The sequence below is a fragment of the Phycomyces blakesleeanus genome (genome assembly GCF_001638985.1).
Source record: "Phycomyces blakesleeanus NRRL 1555(-) unplaced genomic scaffold PHYBLscaffold_19, whole genome shotgun sequence".
In the NCBI taxonomy this organism is placed as follows: domain Eukaryota; kingdom Fungi; phylum Mucoromycota; class Mucoromycetes; order Mucorales; family Phycomycetaceae; genus Phycomyces; species Phycomyces blakesleeanus.
The window spans coordinates 33,810-48,816 of NW_017265152.1; the positions used below are offsets into that span (position 1 = coordinate 33,810).

A 15,007-nucleotide genomic window follows, 5' to 3' on the forward strand; every position below is an offset into this window, starting at 1 on the left:
CATCATTGTTGGTTTCTTGGTGTAGGTAAAAGATTTTTATTGAAAGGCTAGTGGGCACACGCACTATAGAGCTATTGCCCGCCTTTAAGAGTACAAAAAAGAATAATAGAAAGAAAAAAAATCCAAGGGGGAAAATGGGAAAAACTAGAAAGGGAAACTAAGCTAGGGGATATAAAAAAAGGGAGATAAGGATAAAATATGAGGCATGTATGAAACTCATGCAATAAATGGAAACTAAGACTAATATAGATCTAAACTAAAAATAAAAGGAGATGGCCAGTCTCATTTGGGTAGCCAGTTCAAGAAGAGTTGTCCTCTGTCTGTTGCAGCATGATCAGCAAGATCAACCCCAGAGAAACAGATCTGTTCTATATCCAACATGATTCTACAAAGAATTGGCCAAGTAAAGATCTAGAAGGCATTGTTCTTGTTGTTTTTAAGTTTCTTCAGAGGCAGCATATTGAGTACATAATCAATTGGATTAGGTTGTACTGTAGAATAGAGATGGAGACGAATTGCAGCTCCAGTACACTCAATAACATGATGACGGCTGGTGGTATGCAATCCTCAGGAACAAGGTTGAGGACGTCCAGTGAGCCACCCCATACGCCAACGTATGAATCTACTACGTTCATAGTTAGTCATGGGAAGCCAGAGAATAGGGTCAACACCAAGAGAAGGACGGCAAGCAGAGAGAAGTATTTGTTGAGAGCGTTGCAAGAAGAGGGCTGGTTCAAAAATGAACGAATGGCATGCTTGCAAGCTTTAGAATCAGCATTCTGACGATTAGAGAGAGACAACCAAATGGGATTAGCTAAAAGCTTAAACCATTGGTGTGCTGGGTTTGTAAGAACAGGTCGAAGAAGAGTAAACAGAGCCTCATCAGGCAACCAGAAAGCACGATATACAAACTTGAAACCAAGAGTCAAGATCCTCTCCCTCATGCTAGGAAGATTCCCAAGGTGATGGAAAACAGATGTAGAAGATGTGGAGTGACCTCCAAAAATCATGCGTAAGCATGTGTTCTGGGCCTTTTCAAGCACAGCAACTTGTTTGATGTTGAAGCAGGATATTGCTAGGCCATACTCAAATTGTGGATGAATAAACTGGCGATACAAACGAATTGAGAGTAGACGTGACAACTCAGTGTGATTGACACCAAGTGATTGAAGAGCACACATGCTGTTAATAGCAGAGACACAATTACGAGAGATGAGAAGAGATAGATCAATAGTCCCCTTTGCTGAGAAGGGAACACCAAGGTAAGGAAACGAATGAGCATGAGGAATAGGCACATTGTAGAGAGAGAATGACAAAGGAGAAAGAGAACAAGAATAGTGAAGGATCATGCACTTGGTGGGACTCCAATGATATCCTAGCTCTTGAGAATGTTGTTCAGCAGAATTCAGAATGACAGGCATAGCTTCTGGTGTAGCAATGATGGCAACATCGTCAGCAAAAAGTAGTGAATTGACTAATTGATCATTGAGTCTTGTGGCAGCAGTCTGATTAAATACTGTGTTACAAAGTTCCCCTGCAGCACGAAGAGCAACTGGTAGAGAATTTATGTACACGGAATAAAGGTGGGGAGAAAGCACAGATCCTTGCATAACGCCAGTCAATGGTTGGAATGATCTGGATGTTGCACCAGAAAGCAACACCTCAACTTGAACATTGTCAAAAAGACTTTGTAACAAAGCTAACATAGCATCAGAGGCAAGAGGACGTAACGATGTCCATACTACAGAACGATCAACAGTGTCATATGCAGACTTGATATCAAGAAAAGCCAAGACTGGTGGTGCTTTGAATAGAGCTGTGTGACGACGGACCATCTCATGGAGACAAAGAACTTGATCAAGGGAGCTACGTTGACGTTGGAATCCACCCTGTGCAATGTCAATTGTTGGAGACACATCTTCAAGAGGAAACTGTAGACAATATTCCATGGCTTTTCTCAGGATAGACGTTAAGCTAATGGGACGATAGTTAGCAGGGTCATGAGTATCACCCTTTTTAAAGATGGGGACAATTTGTGCAGTACGCCATGCAAGAGGTGCAGAACCCCATTGCCAACAAAGCTGGAACAAAAGACAAAGAACAGGAGAGACTTGCTTAACAATTGGGTGAAGCATTTCAGCACGAAGATGGTCAACACCAGGAGCCTTGCGTGTAGGAAGCTTGAGAATTGCACTCTCTACAGAAAGATGAGTAAAAGGACACGATTCATCAATTGCAATTGGTGATGAAATCATCACTGTCTGGTCTGGAGGGCGGCGTGCAGGAAGAAATTGACCTGAGAAAATCTGTTGAAGATGATCAGCCATTTTGTTAGCAGCTACTTGAGGTCCACCCGGATCCACAAAGACAGGACTGGTTTGACGATGGCTTTTAATATGTTTCATTGTTGCTGTGGTCTTTGCAAAGTCTTGTGTTGCCAATTTGTTGCAGAATTCTTTCCATGTTTCACGTCGACGACGCTGGACTGATAACCTAACAGCATGACATGCATCCTGATGGCGCATCCAGCATATAGCCTTCTGCAAACCACTAGAATGACGCCAGCGTTGGTAGCTGCGTTCTCTCAGATCCATTGCTTCTTGAAGGTCCACTGACCAGAACCAGTACTTTTGCATGGTACGTGGTGTACGACGACCAACAGCAGTGTCCAGAGCATCATAGATAGCTTGAGCAAAAGCAGAGCACAGAGAATCTACAGGAGGAGGAGAAGAAGAAGAAAGGAAAGCACTGAACTGCTCTGTCAGATTGTCCAATGACCCAGAAGCTGTATCAATGTAGATCTTGAGAGTGTCAGGCTGAGCAAGCTTGGAAAGATTCCAAAGTAGGCGCGGATGATTAGTAGGGGGAGGGGGAGGTGAAACATAGGGAGTGAAAGTGAGGTTGACCATTTTGTGATCAGAGCCTAAAGAAAGATCAGAACGAATTTGCATAGAAGGATTGAGAAGGGGGGACGTAGAAAGAAATAAATCAATGACACTGGAACGTGAGGTACCAGAGCCACCAGAAAGAAAGGTAGGAATACCAAATGCAAGTAATTCATTCCAACAAGTGAGACCAGTTGCCTGGATCCACTGAAGAAAAGAAGTTCCTCGCGAAGTGATAGCATGGTCACCAAGAAAGGATCCCATACGTGAATTAAAATCACCACAAAAAATAGTGTTAGAAGAAGGAATAGAAGAAGAAGAGAGGGGGAGGTCATAAAGAATAGAAATTGCATCGTCATTAGAAAGAGAAGGGGGAAGATAAATGCAATGAATAAGACAATCAAATACAATACAAGAAAGAACATAAGGAGAAGAAGAAGGAACAATAGAAATGGGGTAAGGGAAAGAAGGATTTACAAGAAGAGAAATACCCATGCAGTCACGGCTAGCATTGGGGACAGACTGACCATAGGTATGGTACTGCTGCCAAGAAGTAGGATAACGATGGGGGGACAAAAGCCACGTTTCAGTGATAAAAAGAAGGGAAGTAAGTGGAGCATATGAAAGGATCGTAGGTATGGTCTGTTTTGCAAGACCATTTGCATTCCATAATGTAATTGTTACTGGATTCATAGATCAGAGAATGAAGGGATGGTGATGCTGGCAGTATGTATAGAGATGTCCAAGTCTTTTTTGGTGGGTCGTGGGGGAACAATCTCAGCTAGTTGGTCATCACTAATCCATCCCTGAGAGCAAAAGGAACGTGCAACAGCAAACTTGACAGGAGCCCTAATGAATTCAATGGCACGTAGCATACGATCATTGTGAACATGTATAGCTTTTGTTGCCCTATCATCAAGTGAAAGAGAGGCCAGAGCTGGGTCACGGAGGTGAACAGGGTCCAGAGGATCAAAGTTATCCAAAGTAGTAACACCATAACTCGCCAAGATAGTCTTGAGCTCAGGAGCATACTCATTATGTACAAGCATTCCCATCACCTTACGATCAGGATAGTGGAGATCCAGCACACGTGCATTGTCTATCTTTAATTTCCTAAGACGTTGACGTTGAGTACTAATGGGGAGACGGATAGCATTAGGTACATAAACAATTTGAAACCCCTGATCAGCATTTTCTTTAATTGTCATGCCACGAACAACAGCAGCAATGGCCCTAGCAGTTGGAGCCCTTTTACGTGGTGTTTTAGAAACGAAAGTCTTGGTGGGTTCAGTGGAATGATGGGTCGGGGATGCAGGAAGTGATGGAAAATCAGCCTGAGAAACAACTGGAACAGAGGCAGCAATAGTAGCATATTTGGATGCTGCAGCACCAACAGAAAAATCAACATTCTCCTTTGTCAAACGTGCAATAGTGGCGTTTGCAGTAGCAAGAGCCTTACGCAACTCAATGTTCTCTTTTTGAACAGCCTCCAATGCAGAAAGACGTTCATCATAAGCCTGGAAACGGTCCCAAATATCCTGAAGAGTGGGCATTACAGTTGGAAGAACAGGTGCAATGTCAGATTCAATTTCATGGATATCTGCCATGGAAATACTATGACCCAAGATGGAAACAGAAGGAGACACAACAGGCTCACTTGCAGAATGAACTTCAGGAATTTTGTGTTGGACTGCATTGATCAAAGATTGCATGGATGAAGCAGTAAATGTTGCACCACATTTGCATTTAAACTGTGGGCTACCAGTACGAGAAGTAGACCCATTAGAAACAATTTTGCCTGTAGTCTGGCAATGTGAACAGGACAAAACATTGTGCAATTTTTTAAAGTCTGCCTTGAGGCCAGACAAAATGAGAGCAGTGGGAGTAGGGCGGCCAGTGGAATTAATCACCTGTTTTTGGGAACCAATCATTGTTGGAGGAGCTTGAAAAAAAATTTCGTGGGAACCAGGAGCAGGCAAAGCAGAAAAAGAAAGGTCTGAAACTGGGACAAAAAAGTGCGAAGTTGATGGTAAAACACCAGAACCACCTTCAGAGAAGGAGAAAAGAACTGGAGACGATAACAGAGGTACAGGCAATTGAGATGTAGTTGGAGATGCTGACAATCTTGAGTGATTTCGGCGCAGATGTGAAGATGATTGCAATGATGATTCCAACAATTTGAAAAAAAAGTCAATTAAAAAAATGAAAATTGGTAGATATATAAAAACAACTATGACAATCAATCCTGCTGCAAAAAACAGATAGGTTTGATATAGTAGTTATAGAGAAAAAGAGGTAAAAGTAAAACTGTGCTGGGTTTGAATTCAAAACATAATTTGGTTGTGGAAGAGAGTGTGTGGTTTCTTGGTGTAGTTGGTTATCACGTCTGTCTAACACACAGACGGTCGCCAGTTCAAGTCTGGCAGAAATCATATTTACCTCTGGTGTCAGAGTGTTGACTATTATTTTTGTTTTGCCCAAATTCTTGACAGTGTGTCGTTTTCGATCTGGGTTGTTCTTCCAATGCTATAACACAGCCAAAATTGGTGAAACCCACTGGGAATCGTAAACGAAGATAAAAGAATAAAGAGGATAGAAATGTCAAGTCTCGATCTGATATTTCTTTTCTGACACTTGTAACTAAGTTGCAGAATCAATACCACTGGGGATCATCAAGTTTATGAATAGTTTTTAGATAAGAAATAAAGATGCTTTTTATTAAATATATTTCTTAACTATTTATACAAAATGATAATTGATTTCTGGCTAAAAGAATAGCTACAATAATATGTCTTAGATGCCTGTTGTCCAGTAATATCTTCTACAAGTATATTCACTATCTTAAACATCTAAAACATATATGAAAGATCAATCGGCAAAGTCAAGATCTTTTATCCTAAAAAGTCAACTCTTACTGGTTGCTTATAACTACCGCTTTTGTTCACCAATGTCAACTCTGACAGAAAGATAGATAACTTTTATTGAATAAAATAATGTCCTCTTTTATATTTTTTCTAAAACTACCCAGCCATTATAAATATCTGTTTCGGTTTCTATTCTACTTTTGTTAAGCTATGTGCTTTCTAATTCTTTTGTGAGCAAAAGAAAATCACTTTGGTTGTCGTTCTCAAAAGAGAATTCTGTGTAATCGTCATTCTGATTTGCTGACAAGAATTCGGGCACGACAAGTGTAGTTCCCGATCTGGGTTGGTCTTCCTTTTACTATAACAAAGTCAAAAGGTCAAACCCACTGGGGATCAAGGAGTAAACCTAAAATTAAAGAGAGGATAAAAGATACTTTTTATTGATATAAATTGAATTGTCTTATATAGTTTTCTAGACTACTGGTTTTATCCATTCAATTGGCGCCCATTTCCATCTAATTAGCATCCGTTTCCATCTAATTAGAACCCATTGACATCTGATTGGCTTCCATAGAAATTGAATTTGCATCCATTGCCAACTGAATTTGCTCCCCCCCCTTTTACTATTGGTGGAAAGGTACATGGCACTCAAATTTTTTATCCTTACACCTTACAATTTTTTTATATAACCATAGTATTTTTTTTTGTAAACATTGTACTTTTTTTTGTAAACATCATACTTTTTTTTTGTAAACGTCGTATTTTTTTATATAACTGTAGAATTTTTTCTGTAAATGTTGTATTTTTTTTATATAACCGTAGTATTTTTTTTGTAAATGTCGTATTTTTTTTTTATAACCATAATATTTTTTTTTGTAAACGTCATATTTTTTTGGCATAAAACATGGATATTTTTATTAGGCATAATTAGTTGATAGAGAAATAGAACACATAATAAGAAGTAAGATATAATGAAATACAAAGTAATAAAAAAAGAAAAGTATAAAGCAGTAAAACAAATAAAAAAAGAGGGATATAAAGTGATAAAAAAATAAGAAAAAGAGGGACATAAAGTGGTAAAAAAAATAAGAGAAAGAGGGACATAAAGTAATAAAAAATAAAAATAAAATAAAAAAAGACATAGAGTGTAAAGAGCTTAAATAGACATAAAAGACATACTTAAAGCTTTCACTCTCTGTTCAAACAGCGAAGAAAGAATGAAATGACATGGTTAATCCAACCCAAACAGTCCAAAAGGGTGACAGTTTTAGCTGATTCTGTAATCCTTAAGATGAGCCTGCCTGACTCTGTATTCTCTTCTCTGTGGATACCAAACTTGATCTTGGACCACATTTCCTCAATTGGATTCAGAAAAGATGAATACACAGGAAGATATGCACACTTGTACCCATGGGAAGAAATAAAGTCTTTCACCTCATCAGCCTTATGGATAGGAGCATTATCCATGATGAGATAACATCCTTGCATACTCTGGCTGTCCAGAACGTCCATTGTATGACTAAGAAAGTCGAGGTAGTGCTGGGCTCTGGTGCCAATTCGGCCATTCACCTCAACATTGGTGTAGATGTCTAACTTTCTCTTCTTCTTGGTTGCGACTGCAGTGGGTTTCTTCAACGAGAGGCTGACAATCCCTCTCTTGCACATTGCACCAAGGATGGTGATGGACACACCTCTCTGCATCGGGACAGTTGTCTTAGCCGGGGTGCCACTGACGGAATGACCAAAAGTTCTCTTGATATGCATATTGAAGTCTGCTTCATCAATAAACACACAGTTCGACAGATAGTTGAAATCCGCATGTTGTTGCCACTCCAAAATGTGGTCTCGTCTCATCTCAATTGTGCTGATGTTGTCTCTCTTCTTGGGCAGCTTCTCCAACTTCTTCATTGTCAGGGCACACTTCTTCACTGTTGTAAATGAGTATTGACTACTGCTGTAATTGAGAATAAGTCTGAAGGAAATAATATAAGGCCTCAGCTATTCCAGTCAAAGGTGTCTACCGATTACTTTATTATTTAACACACAGGTTTAGCATGCATGATAGTGATTATATTTCATATGATGATATCACCATAATATGGGATACATCAGTGGATTATTATAAGCATAATTATAACTCATAAACACATTTACTTTCGATGTTAATACTTCATTGGGACTACACACATTTATATAATTAATCATATATTAATTATCCCAAAATCACATTGCTCTGATTAAGGCTCAGATAGGATCGATTACCTGACCCCAGTCATATAATTTTCTCAATCCAAAACAATATAAATAGCAGTAGTAGTTCAGTGTAGGAACCTGGTCAAACTTTGATACAAAATCTTTCTCAATAAACAAAACCTACACAAGTTCTCACGAATCTTCGTTCCTAATCTCAAATCTTCAATTCTTCCTCTTAAAAACTTCTTCAACTTCAACCACCACAACATTCACCAAGTGCTTCTGGATTGCTGATTTGGTAATCTGCAGCCCAGAGAACTCTTCCATGACAGCTATCCTTGCTTGTTCCAAGGTAGCATCTGGTTTATTTTCGAAAAACTTTAAAAAAAAGCAGAGTGTGCCTGGAACAACTTTTGGTTGCCATGTTTTTGTTCTTTAAGTGCAGAAACCTCCTCAACCTCCATCGTCTCCAGCCCATTAGACTCATCAGTCTCCACTGTGGCAGCATCAAAATCGGCCTGGATCTTCTCTCTGGCCAACCTGACATAGTTCTGGGCAGTCCGGACATTGATGCCCATTTCCCTGGCAGTGGCAGCAGCAGTCTGGTTTTCCGAGAAAACCAAGGAGAAGAGCTTGTTCACCTGGTTTTGGTTGTACTTTTGGTATGAACCTCGACCTATGCTTTCTGCAGTGGGAACAGAATTAGGGTCGACCTTCTCTGGCAGATTTGTCTTCGGCTTCTGTGCAACAATGGTTTTGATAGTAGCCTTGTTGACTTCAGTTGGCAAAAAACTTCTAAGACTTAAGAGGTTTGTGACTGCTGGGTTTCCGGCCGAGGTACGGGTCCATTCCATATTGGCATGGTTGACAAAGACATCTGTCACAGATCAGAGTACAACTTCTCCATGCATTTTATTGACAATCTCTTGGTTGAAATTGCACAAGGGGTCAAAAGCAATTCCAGAAAACTGGGTTTGGTCTGCAGAACTGCTGTGACTGACCATTTCACAGTGCTTGTTCATAACAAATTCAAGGGAGTTGTTAGAAGTAGATATTTTTTTTTGAACATAAAAAGGGTGTTAAAATCGAGGAAGAAAGATAACTGAGAAACTTTTATTAAGATACTGGGGTATATATACCAAAAAAAATATTTTAATAACTTAAACGTTTCTACCAAGGTATAGTCTTGTCCTGTTGTCTTAATATATTTGGATAAAGAATGTGTTGAAGAATAATGAATGTTTACATATTAAGCTTCTTTATACTTTTAAGAACATTTATTTTATTAGCTGATTTACAGTGCTACCAGAGCCTTTATGGTGTCCTGTCCTCTGTCTCAAAGGAAGGGGTAGAATTTCTCCTCATGGGTTTGCCCAACCAAAAAAAAAATAAAAAAAAATAAAAAAATAAAAAAAAATAAAAAAATAGAAAAAAAAAGTTTTTTTTTGTATAGAGCCAAGGAAAAGCTCGAAATTCAGTTATTGAGATTTTCAGTTTTTCAGAAATTTCTGCAGTTAGATACCATTTTATTTTCAGTTATTAAGATTTTCAGTTTTTCAGTTATTGAGACTTTCAGTTTTTCAGTTTTTCAGTTTTTCAGTTTTTCAGTTTTTCAGAAATTTCTTGCAGTAAGATACCATTTTATTTTCAGTTATTGAGACTTTCAGTTTTTCAGAAATTATTTGCAAAAAAATGGTTATGTATATTATAAAAATTTATGAATAAAAATGCTAGTTATACTATTTGGAGAATTATTTTTAAAATTGCGATTACATTTTTCTTTTTTTTATTTATTTTTTTTATTTCTTTTTTTTATTTTTTCATCTCTTTTTTTTTCATCTCTTTTTTTGTTTTTATTTTTTATTTTTTTTTATTTTTTTATCTTTTTTTTCATCTTTTTTTTTATTTCTTTTTTTTGTCATGAGCTTGTGCTATTTTTTGTTACTGTTTCTGTGTGTAATATTTGTTTTTTTTTGGTATTTTGTATCATGAAGGTTTCCAAAATTGAGATTGGGTAGTGTTGTAGGCAAAGCATAATTCTTGGACCACTTTCAGCTGTTTAACAGATTGTTGGACATTTACTTGTTTTGAGTGCAGATTACAAAGAGTTATTGAGTTTGATATTAAGAAGATCAGGATTCTGACATTGTAAAATGGTTAGAGCAGGTGCTGAATAAATATAGCATTTTTGGATTCTTTTTTATAATGATATCAGATGCTTGTGTAGGACCAGGTTCATAAGAAATACAATTGTTGTGGTAGTCAATCAGATGACTGAATATTTGAGATAAAAATTGGCAAGTTTTTGTGTGGTCAGTAGAGTGAATTCTACTGTTGGATTTCGAAAAAGTATGGTCAGTGAAATGCACTTAAAAGCATTATGAATATGTGTAGACTGGTTCCTATTGTACAGATAGATGTTTAATCTTGTAGTTTCTTTGTAGGTGGAGGGTTGAATTGTCACATTTTCTTTTCAAATTTATAGCTTTTGTTCAAAATACTATAGATTATTTAGAGATTAATATCAATGACTCCGAGGTATAGGCTTTATTTACATACAGAAACACAATGTGATATGGAAATAATAAAAAAATCCATGAGATGTAGAGCTTTAAGAAGTGTTTTCATTGTTAGAGTATTAATTAGTTGTCAAAGTGAGCATGAGAATGAGATTTATTGCTGATTTAAGAAGAGAAATAAAGAGTTTTGATATATAAACACCAAATGGAAAGAGAGAGAATTAGGATATCTCTTTTAAAAAAGAATGTTTATAATAAATTTATGGCTGTGGGTAATATATTGTCCTATTTATTTTTTATCTCCTTGAGTTCAATTTGTACTACTTTATTTAGTGGACCTTGGAATATTATTTTTTGATATAAAAAGCTGAAAATATAATGACTAATACTATTTAACAACAACTCAATCTTCTTTACATCTATTCTTGCTGCTTCAACTTGTGTTTTGATTTTTATCTTGCATCTTAAGTAATTATTACTTCATTATAACAACTATATACTAGATATATCTATATTTATATAAAATATGTCACTTTAACATATCTTTCTATTTCTTTATTTTCATCTTTTATTATCAGAAAACCCTAAAATGTTACACGAGAAACTTGAAGAATATAACAGTGCCTTTGAAAAAATTATGGAAGGGCCTGAAGAGCCTGAAATGCCTGAAGATCCAAAAAGTTCTGCCACGTCAACAACAGACGAAACCCCCAAAAAAAGTAGAGGGCAATATCAAAAGCCTACAGATAAAGATATAAAAAAGCTTCTTTATCTCTACTTCATAAGGGGATTAACTATCGAAAAAGCCAGCAAGATAGTAAATATTAAATAAACAACTGCTGGTGGCTATATTTTGAAGTGGAGAAAGTCTCCAGTTGTTTTTTTTTATTAAAAAGAACAAGGAGGCTACAAGTGACAAAAAAATGAATCTTTTATTCGAAACTTATTCTGCAATAAAGAAAGAATACAAATAATATCATTGCATTTTCAATTTTAACATAATTATTATAATGAGATAATTGCTTTGTTATCTTATAACTGCAGTAAGGCATTTAACTTCAACAAAGTAATCTGGAGAAAAGTTTGCATATTCTGTTCGTTCTCTCTATAAATATTTTCTATGACGTATCTTTGTAGAAAGATCTACATACATTGAAGTGCTATTACATTAGGCATTTGGCACTTATATAAAAAAATATGGCAGTTATATAAAAAAAAATACCATGTTTACAAAAAAAAATACTACAGTTATATAAAAAAATATGACATTTACAAAAAAAAATTCTATGGTTATATAAAAAAATACAACGTTTACAAAAAAAAATACAACGTTTACAAAAAAAAGTACGACGTTTACAAAAAAAAGTACGATGTTTACAAAAAAAAATACTATGGTTATATAAAAAAAATTGTAAGGCGTAAGGATAAAAAATTTGAGTGCCATGTACCCTTCCACCAATAGTAAAAGGGGGGGAGCAAATTAAGATGGCAATGGGAGCAAATTCAATTTCTATGGAAGCCAATCAGATGTCAATAGGTTCTAATTAGATGGAAACGGATGCTAATTAGATGGAAATGGGCGCCAATTGAATAGATAAAACCAGTAATACTATGCATTATCCACAGTAGCTATTATATTATATTTAAATAAAAGAAGAGTCATTATACTGCGGTTAATGCTCAGGAAGATGCTACTGTGCATAAAGAGATACTGCAGTTAACCATCTTTAGATTTTATGGATTCATCAAAATAATGTCTAACAGCAGCCAATCAGGATAATGATTACACATAATTCTCTTTTGAGAACGACAACTAAAGGAAGCTCCTTATTTTATTCTATAAAGAGTTTAAATTAGTAGCTGACATGGTTCTGACTTTATAAATTTAATAACAGTTGATAGCTTTTTTATCCTACATTGGGAAATTGGTTTTTAATAAACACTTTTTTCTCCTTCCTAAAAAATACACTTTAATATGTCTCACAATACAAACAACACTATTTACAATATCTCCAATGCCCAGCAAGTCTTGATCAATTCGCATTTAGAAGGAATCAAGATGCTTGCTTTAAATACAACAATATCAGTGCAAGTTAGTGAATGGAAACAATGTCTCGCAGAAATTAATAAGCTTTGTTCAACAAAGTAGAATAAAAAATATAAACATATCAAAGCAAATTTAGTTTTTAGAAAAACAAGAAAATGTTACTGTGCTGGAAAATATGAATCTGAACATCAGACACACGTTGCTCAAAAGAATAAGAACACTTGAAAAATGAACTGACATATATATTTGTAAAGACGTAGTTATTTAGGTATTAAGACAAGGTTTAATATTGAGTTCAGATACATATCAGCATGTAACAAGTTTGTCTTAGCACCATGTGCCATGACTAGCATTACACATGTGTAAAATTAAATAAAAATTACGGTGATATAGTTTTTTAGCACTTTCAGTGCGTTGATCTGACTTGGGATGTTGAAAAGAGTTTTTTGAAACCAAGGTTTTCTTTTTATATGTTTTATATGGAGCTTTAAAGGTGGATAATATATTTATTTTCAATTTTGACAAAGTAGTATAGTTCAATATTACACTTCTTTGTGATCTTTTATAGCCAATTAAATTCAATACTTGAGTAATTCTTTGGATTCTGAACCATAGTATAATTCAATCAATTTAATTTTATAGTAAATTCAAAAACCGGGCCAGCAAATGTAAAATTTGTACCCTGCAACTTATATCTTCTTGAGTTCTTATTCTTTTGCAATAGTTTTAATACACTCTAGGACATCTGTTAAAGAGCTACAACATACTATGCTAGTATAAATATATATATAGTATTAATAAAAAGTTATATGAAAAAAAGTGGAAATTTTCAGTGGCCCAGTTTTTTAGGTAAAGGTATCTTTTTTTATTTTTCATTAATAAGATACCCTTTCTTCAAAATGCATTTATGCATTCTGCTTTGCATAAATTCAATTAGATTCTTGCACATATCCTCTGGGATACTATCCCACTCATTCTGAAAACGAGACCACAATTCTCTCATTGAGCTAGCTGGCTCTTCATATTGGTAAAGTTTACCCTTTGTGTATGCCCAAAGGTTTTCAATTGGATTAAGGTCAGACGAAAATGGTGGGAAATCAATGACCTCAATCCCCTCTGTCTTCAACCACTTTCTGGTATTGGCTGCAGTGTGTGACCAGGCATTATCATGCAAAAACATGATATCGGACTTGATGAGATTCTGCTTCTTCAAGGTCTTCAGTAAGCCCTGCTCCAAAACTGTTACGTATTTTGGGCTTGTCATGGTTTCATTGCTCTTGAGAAGCTCTCCGTGACCTCTGGACGAAAAGCATCCCCAAACCATAACGTGTCCTTCAGCATAAACAGGGGAAGTCTTACCCTTATATTTTTTAATTGCTGACTTCTTCAACTTCCACCTCCATCTCTTTCCATCCGAGCCAAAGCGATTCACCTTACATTTGTCTGAGTAGACAACACACTTCCAGTCTTCCATGGTGAAGTTGATATAGTTTCTTGCAAACTCCATATGCTGCTTGCGGATAGTGGGGTTTGTTTTTACCTTTGGAGGTGATTCCAAGGTACAGATGAACCCAGATGCTTTTAGCAAGGTGTGGATTGCTGGAGCCTTGACAGCAAAACCTTCATCACATAGCTGTCTCTCTGCCTCTGTTGTTGTCATAAATTCCTCATTTAGGAATGCATAGATGATATGGTGGGCAAGCCTTTCATTGATTTGGGCAGGTCTACCCCCAGGAACTGAGGTAGAGATGTTCAATTTTCTTTGATATCTCTTGACAGAAGTCTGCAAAACACCAACAATCTTTGCTACCTCGGCTATAGACTTTCCATGTCTAAGTTCAACTTCAATTGAGAGTATTTTGTCGCGTGAGATGGGAGACATTTTTGTTTTAAAGTTGAGCAAAGGAACAAGGAAAACTCTGAAAAATTCAATATAATATATCTATTTTGTTTGCATGATTGTGATGTAATGACAAGACACACTCCATATAAAAATTATTATAAAGCAGTTCTGCATTGAAAGTAAAGAAATAATGCTTTACTCTATTTTTTGGCCCATACCTAAAAAACCGGGCCACTGAAAATTTCCACTTTTTTTCATATAACTTTTTATTAATACTATATATATATCTATACTAGCATAGTATGCTGTAGCTCTTTAACAGATGTTCTAGAGTGTATTAAAACTATCACGAAAGAATAAGAACTCAAGAAGATATAAGTTGCAAAGTACAAATTTTACATTTGCTGGCCCGGTTTTTGAATTTACTATAATTTCAGAAATTGTTTTATTGGTAAACGTTTATAATAGTATTTATTTCAAAAGAATAGAATATTTCTAGAACTATAACAATCTTATAGTATTGATTTATTGAATATCTGTTATTACTTCTACTGGTCTGCTTGATACTGTTTGAATAAAATAATTATCTACAGAAAAGAAATATCTGAAGATATAAAAAACAGACTGTTTGTTAGAATACAATAGTCTCTAAGAAG

The 15,007-nt window shown here is 35.8% G+C and overlaps 5 protein-coding genes and 1 non-coding gene across 6 annotated transcripts; 2 read left to right on the top strand and 4 right to left on the bottom strand.

Moving 5' to 3' along the window:
* Positions 1 to 641: 641 nt before the first annotated feature.
* PHYBLDRAFT_71510 (hypothetical protein) lies at positions 642 to 1,706 on the bottom strand (the record flags this gene model as incomplete). Its single annotated transcript, XM_018442484.1, has 1 exon — positions 642 to 1,706. One exon carries the CDS (start codon positions 1,704 to 1,706, stop codon positions 642 to 644), a length of 1,065 nt encoding a protein of 354 aa, XP_018288106.1.
* A 1,868-nt stretch (positions 1,707 to 3,574) lies between these two features.
* PHYBLDRAFT_71511 (hypothetical protein) lies at positions 3,575 to 6,040 on the bottom strand (the record flags this gene model as incomplete). Its single annotated transcript, XM_018442485.1, has 5 exons — positions 3,575 to 5,133; positions 5,325 to 5,525; positions 5,668 to 5,734; positions 5,801 to 5,860; positions 5,999 to 6,040. The coding sequence occupies 5 exons, from the start codon at positions 6,038 to 6,040 to the stop codon at positions 3,575 to 3,577; spliced, it is 1,929 nt and encodes a 642-aa protein (XP_018288107.1).
* PHYBLDRAFT_t194 lies at positions 5,244 to 5,317 on the top strand. The gene has a single exon. It is a non-coding gene; the product is annotated as a tRNA-Val (tRNA).
* Positions 6,041 to 8,322: 2,282 nt separating the features above from the next.
* On the bottom strand, positions 8,323 to 8,796 carry PHYBLDRAFT_71512 (hypothetical protein; the record flags this gene model as incomplete). The annotated part of the gene is made up of 1 exon (XM_018442486.1): positions 8,323 to 8,796. The coding sequence occupies one exon, from the start codon at positions 8,794 to 8,796 to the stop codon at positions 8,323 to 8,325; it is 474 nt and encodes a 157-aa protein (XP_018288108.1).
* Positions 8,797 to 11,050: 2,254 nt separating this feature from the next.
* Positions 11,051 to 12,241, top strand: PHYBLDRAFT_171464 (hypothetical protein; the record flags this gene model as incomplete). Its single annotated transcript, XM_018436608.1, has 2 exons — positions 11,051 to 11,278; positions 12,116 to 12,241. The coding sequence occupies 2 exons, from the start codon at positions 11,051 to 11,053 to the stop codon at positions 12,239 to 12,241; spliced, it is 354 nt and encodes a 117-aa protein (XP_018288109.1).
* A 1,807-nt stretch (positions 12,242 to 14,048) lies between these two features.
* On the bottom strand, positions 14,049 to 14,390 carry PHYBLDRAFT_74041 (Homeodomain-like DNA binding domain-containing transcription factor; the record flags this gene model as incomplete). Its single annotated transcript, XM_018442970.1, has 1 exon — positions 14,049 to 14,390. A coding segment is annotated over one exon (342 nt), but the record flags the coding sequence as incomplete, so codon positions are not given.
* Between the last annotated feature and the right edge of the window lie 617 nt (positions 14,391 to 15,007).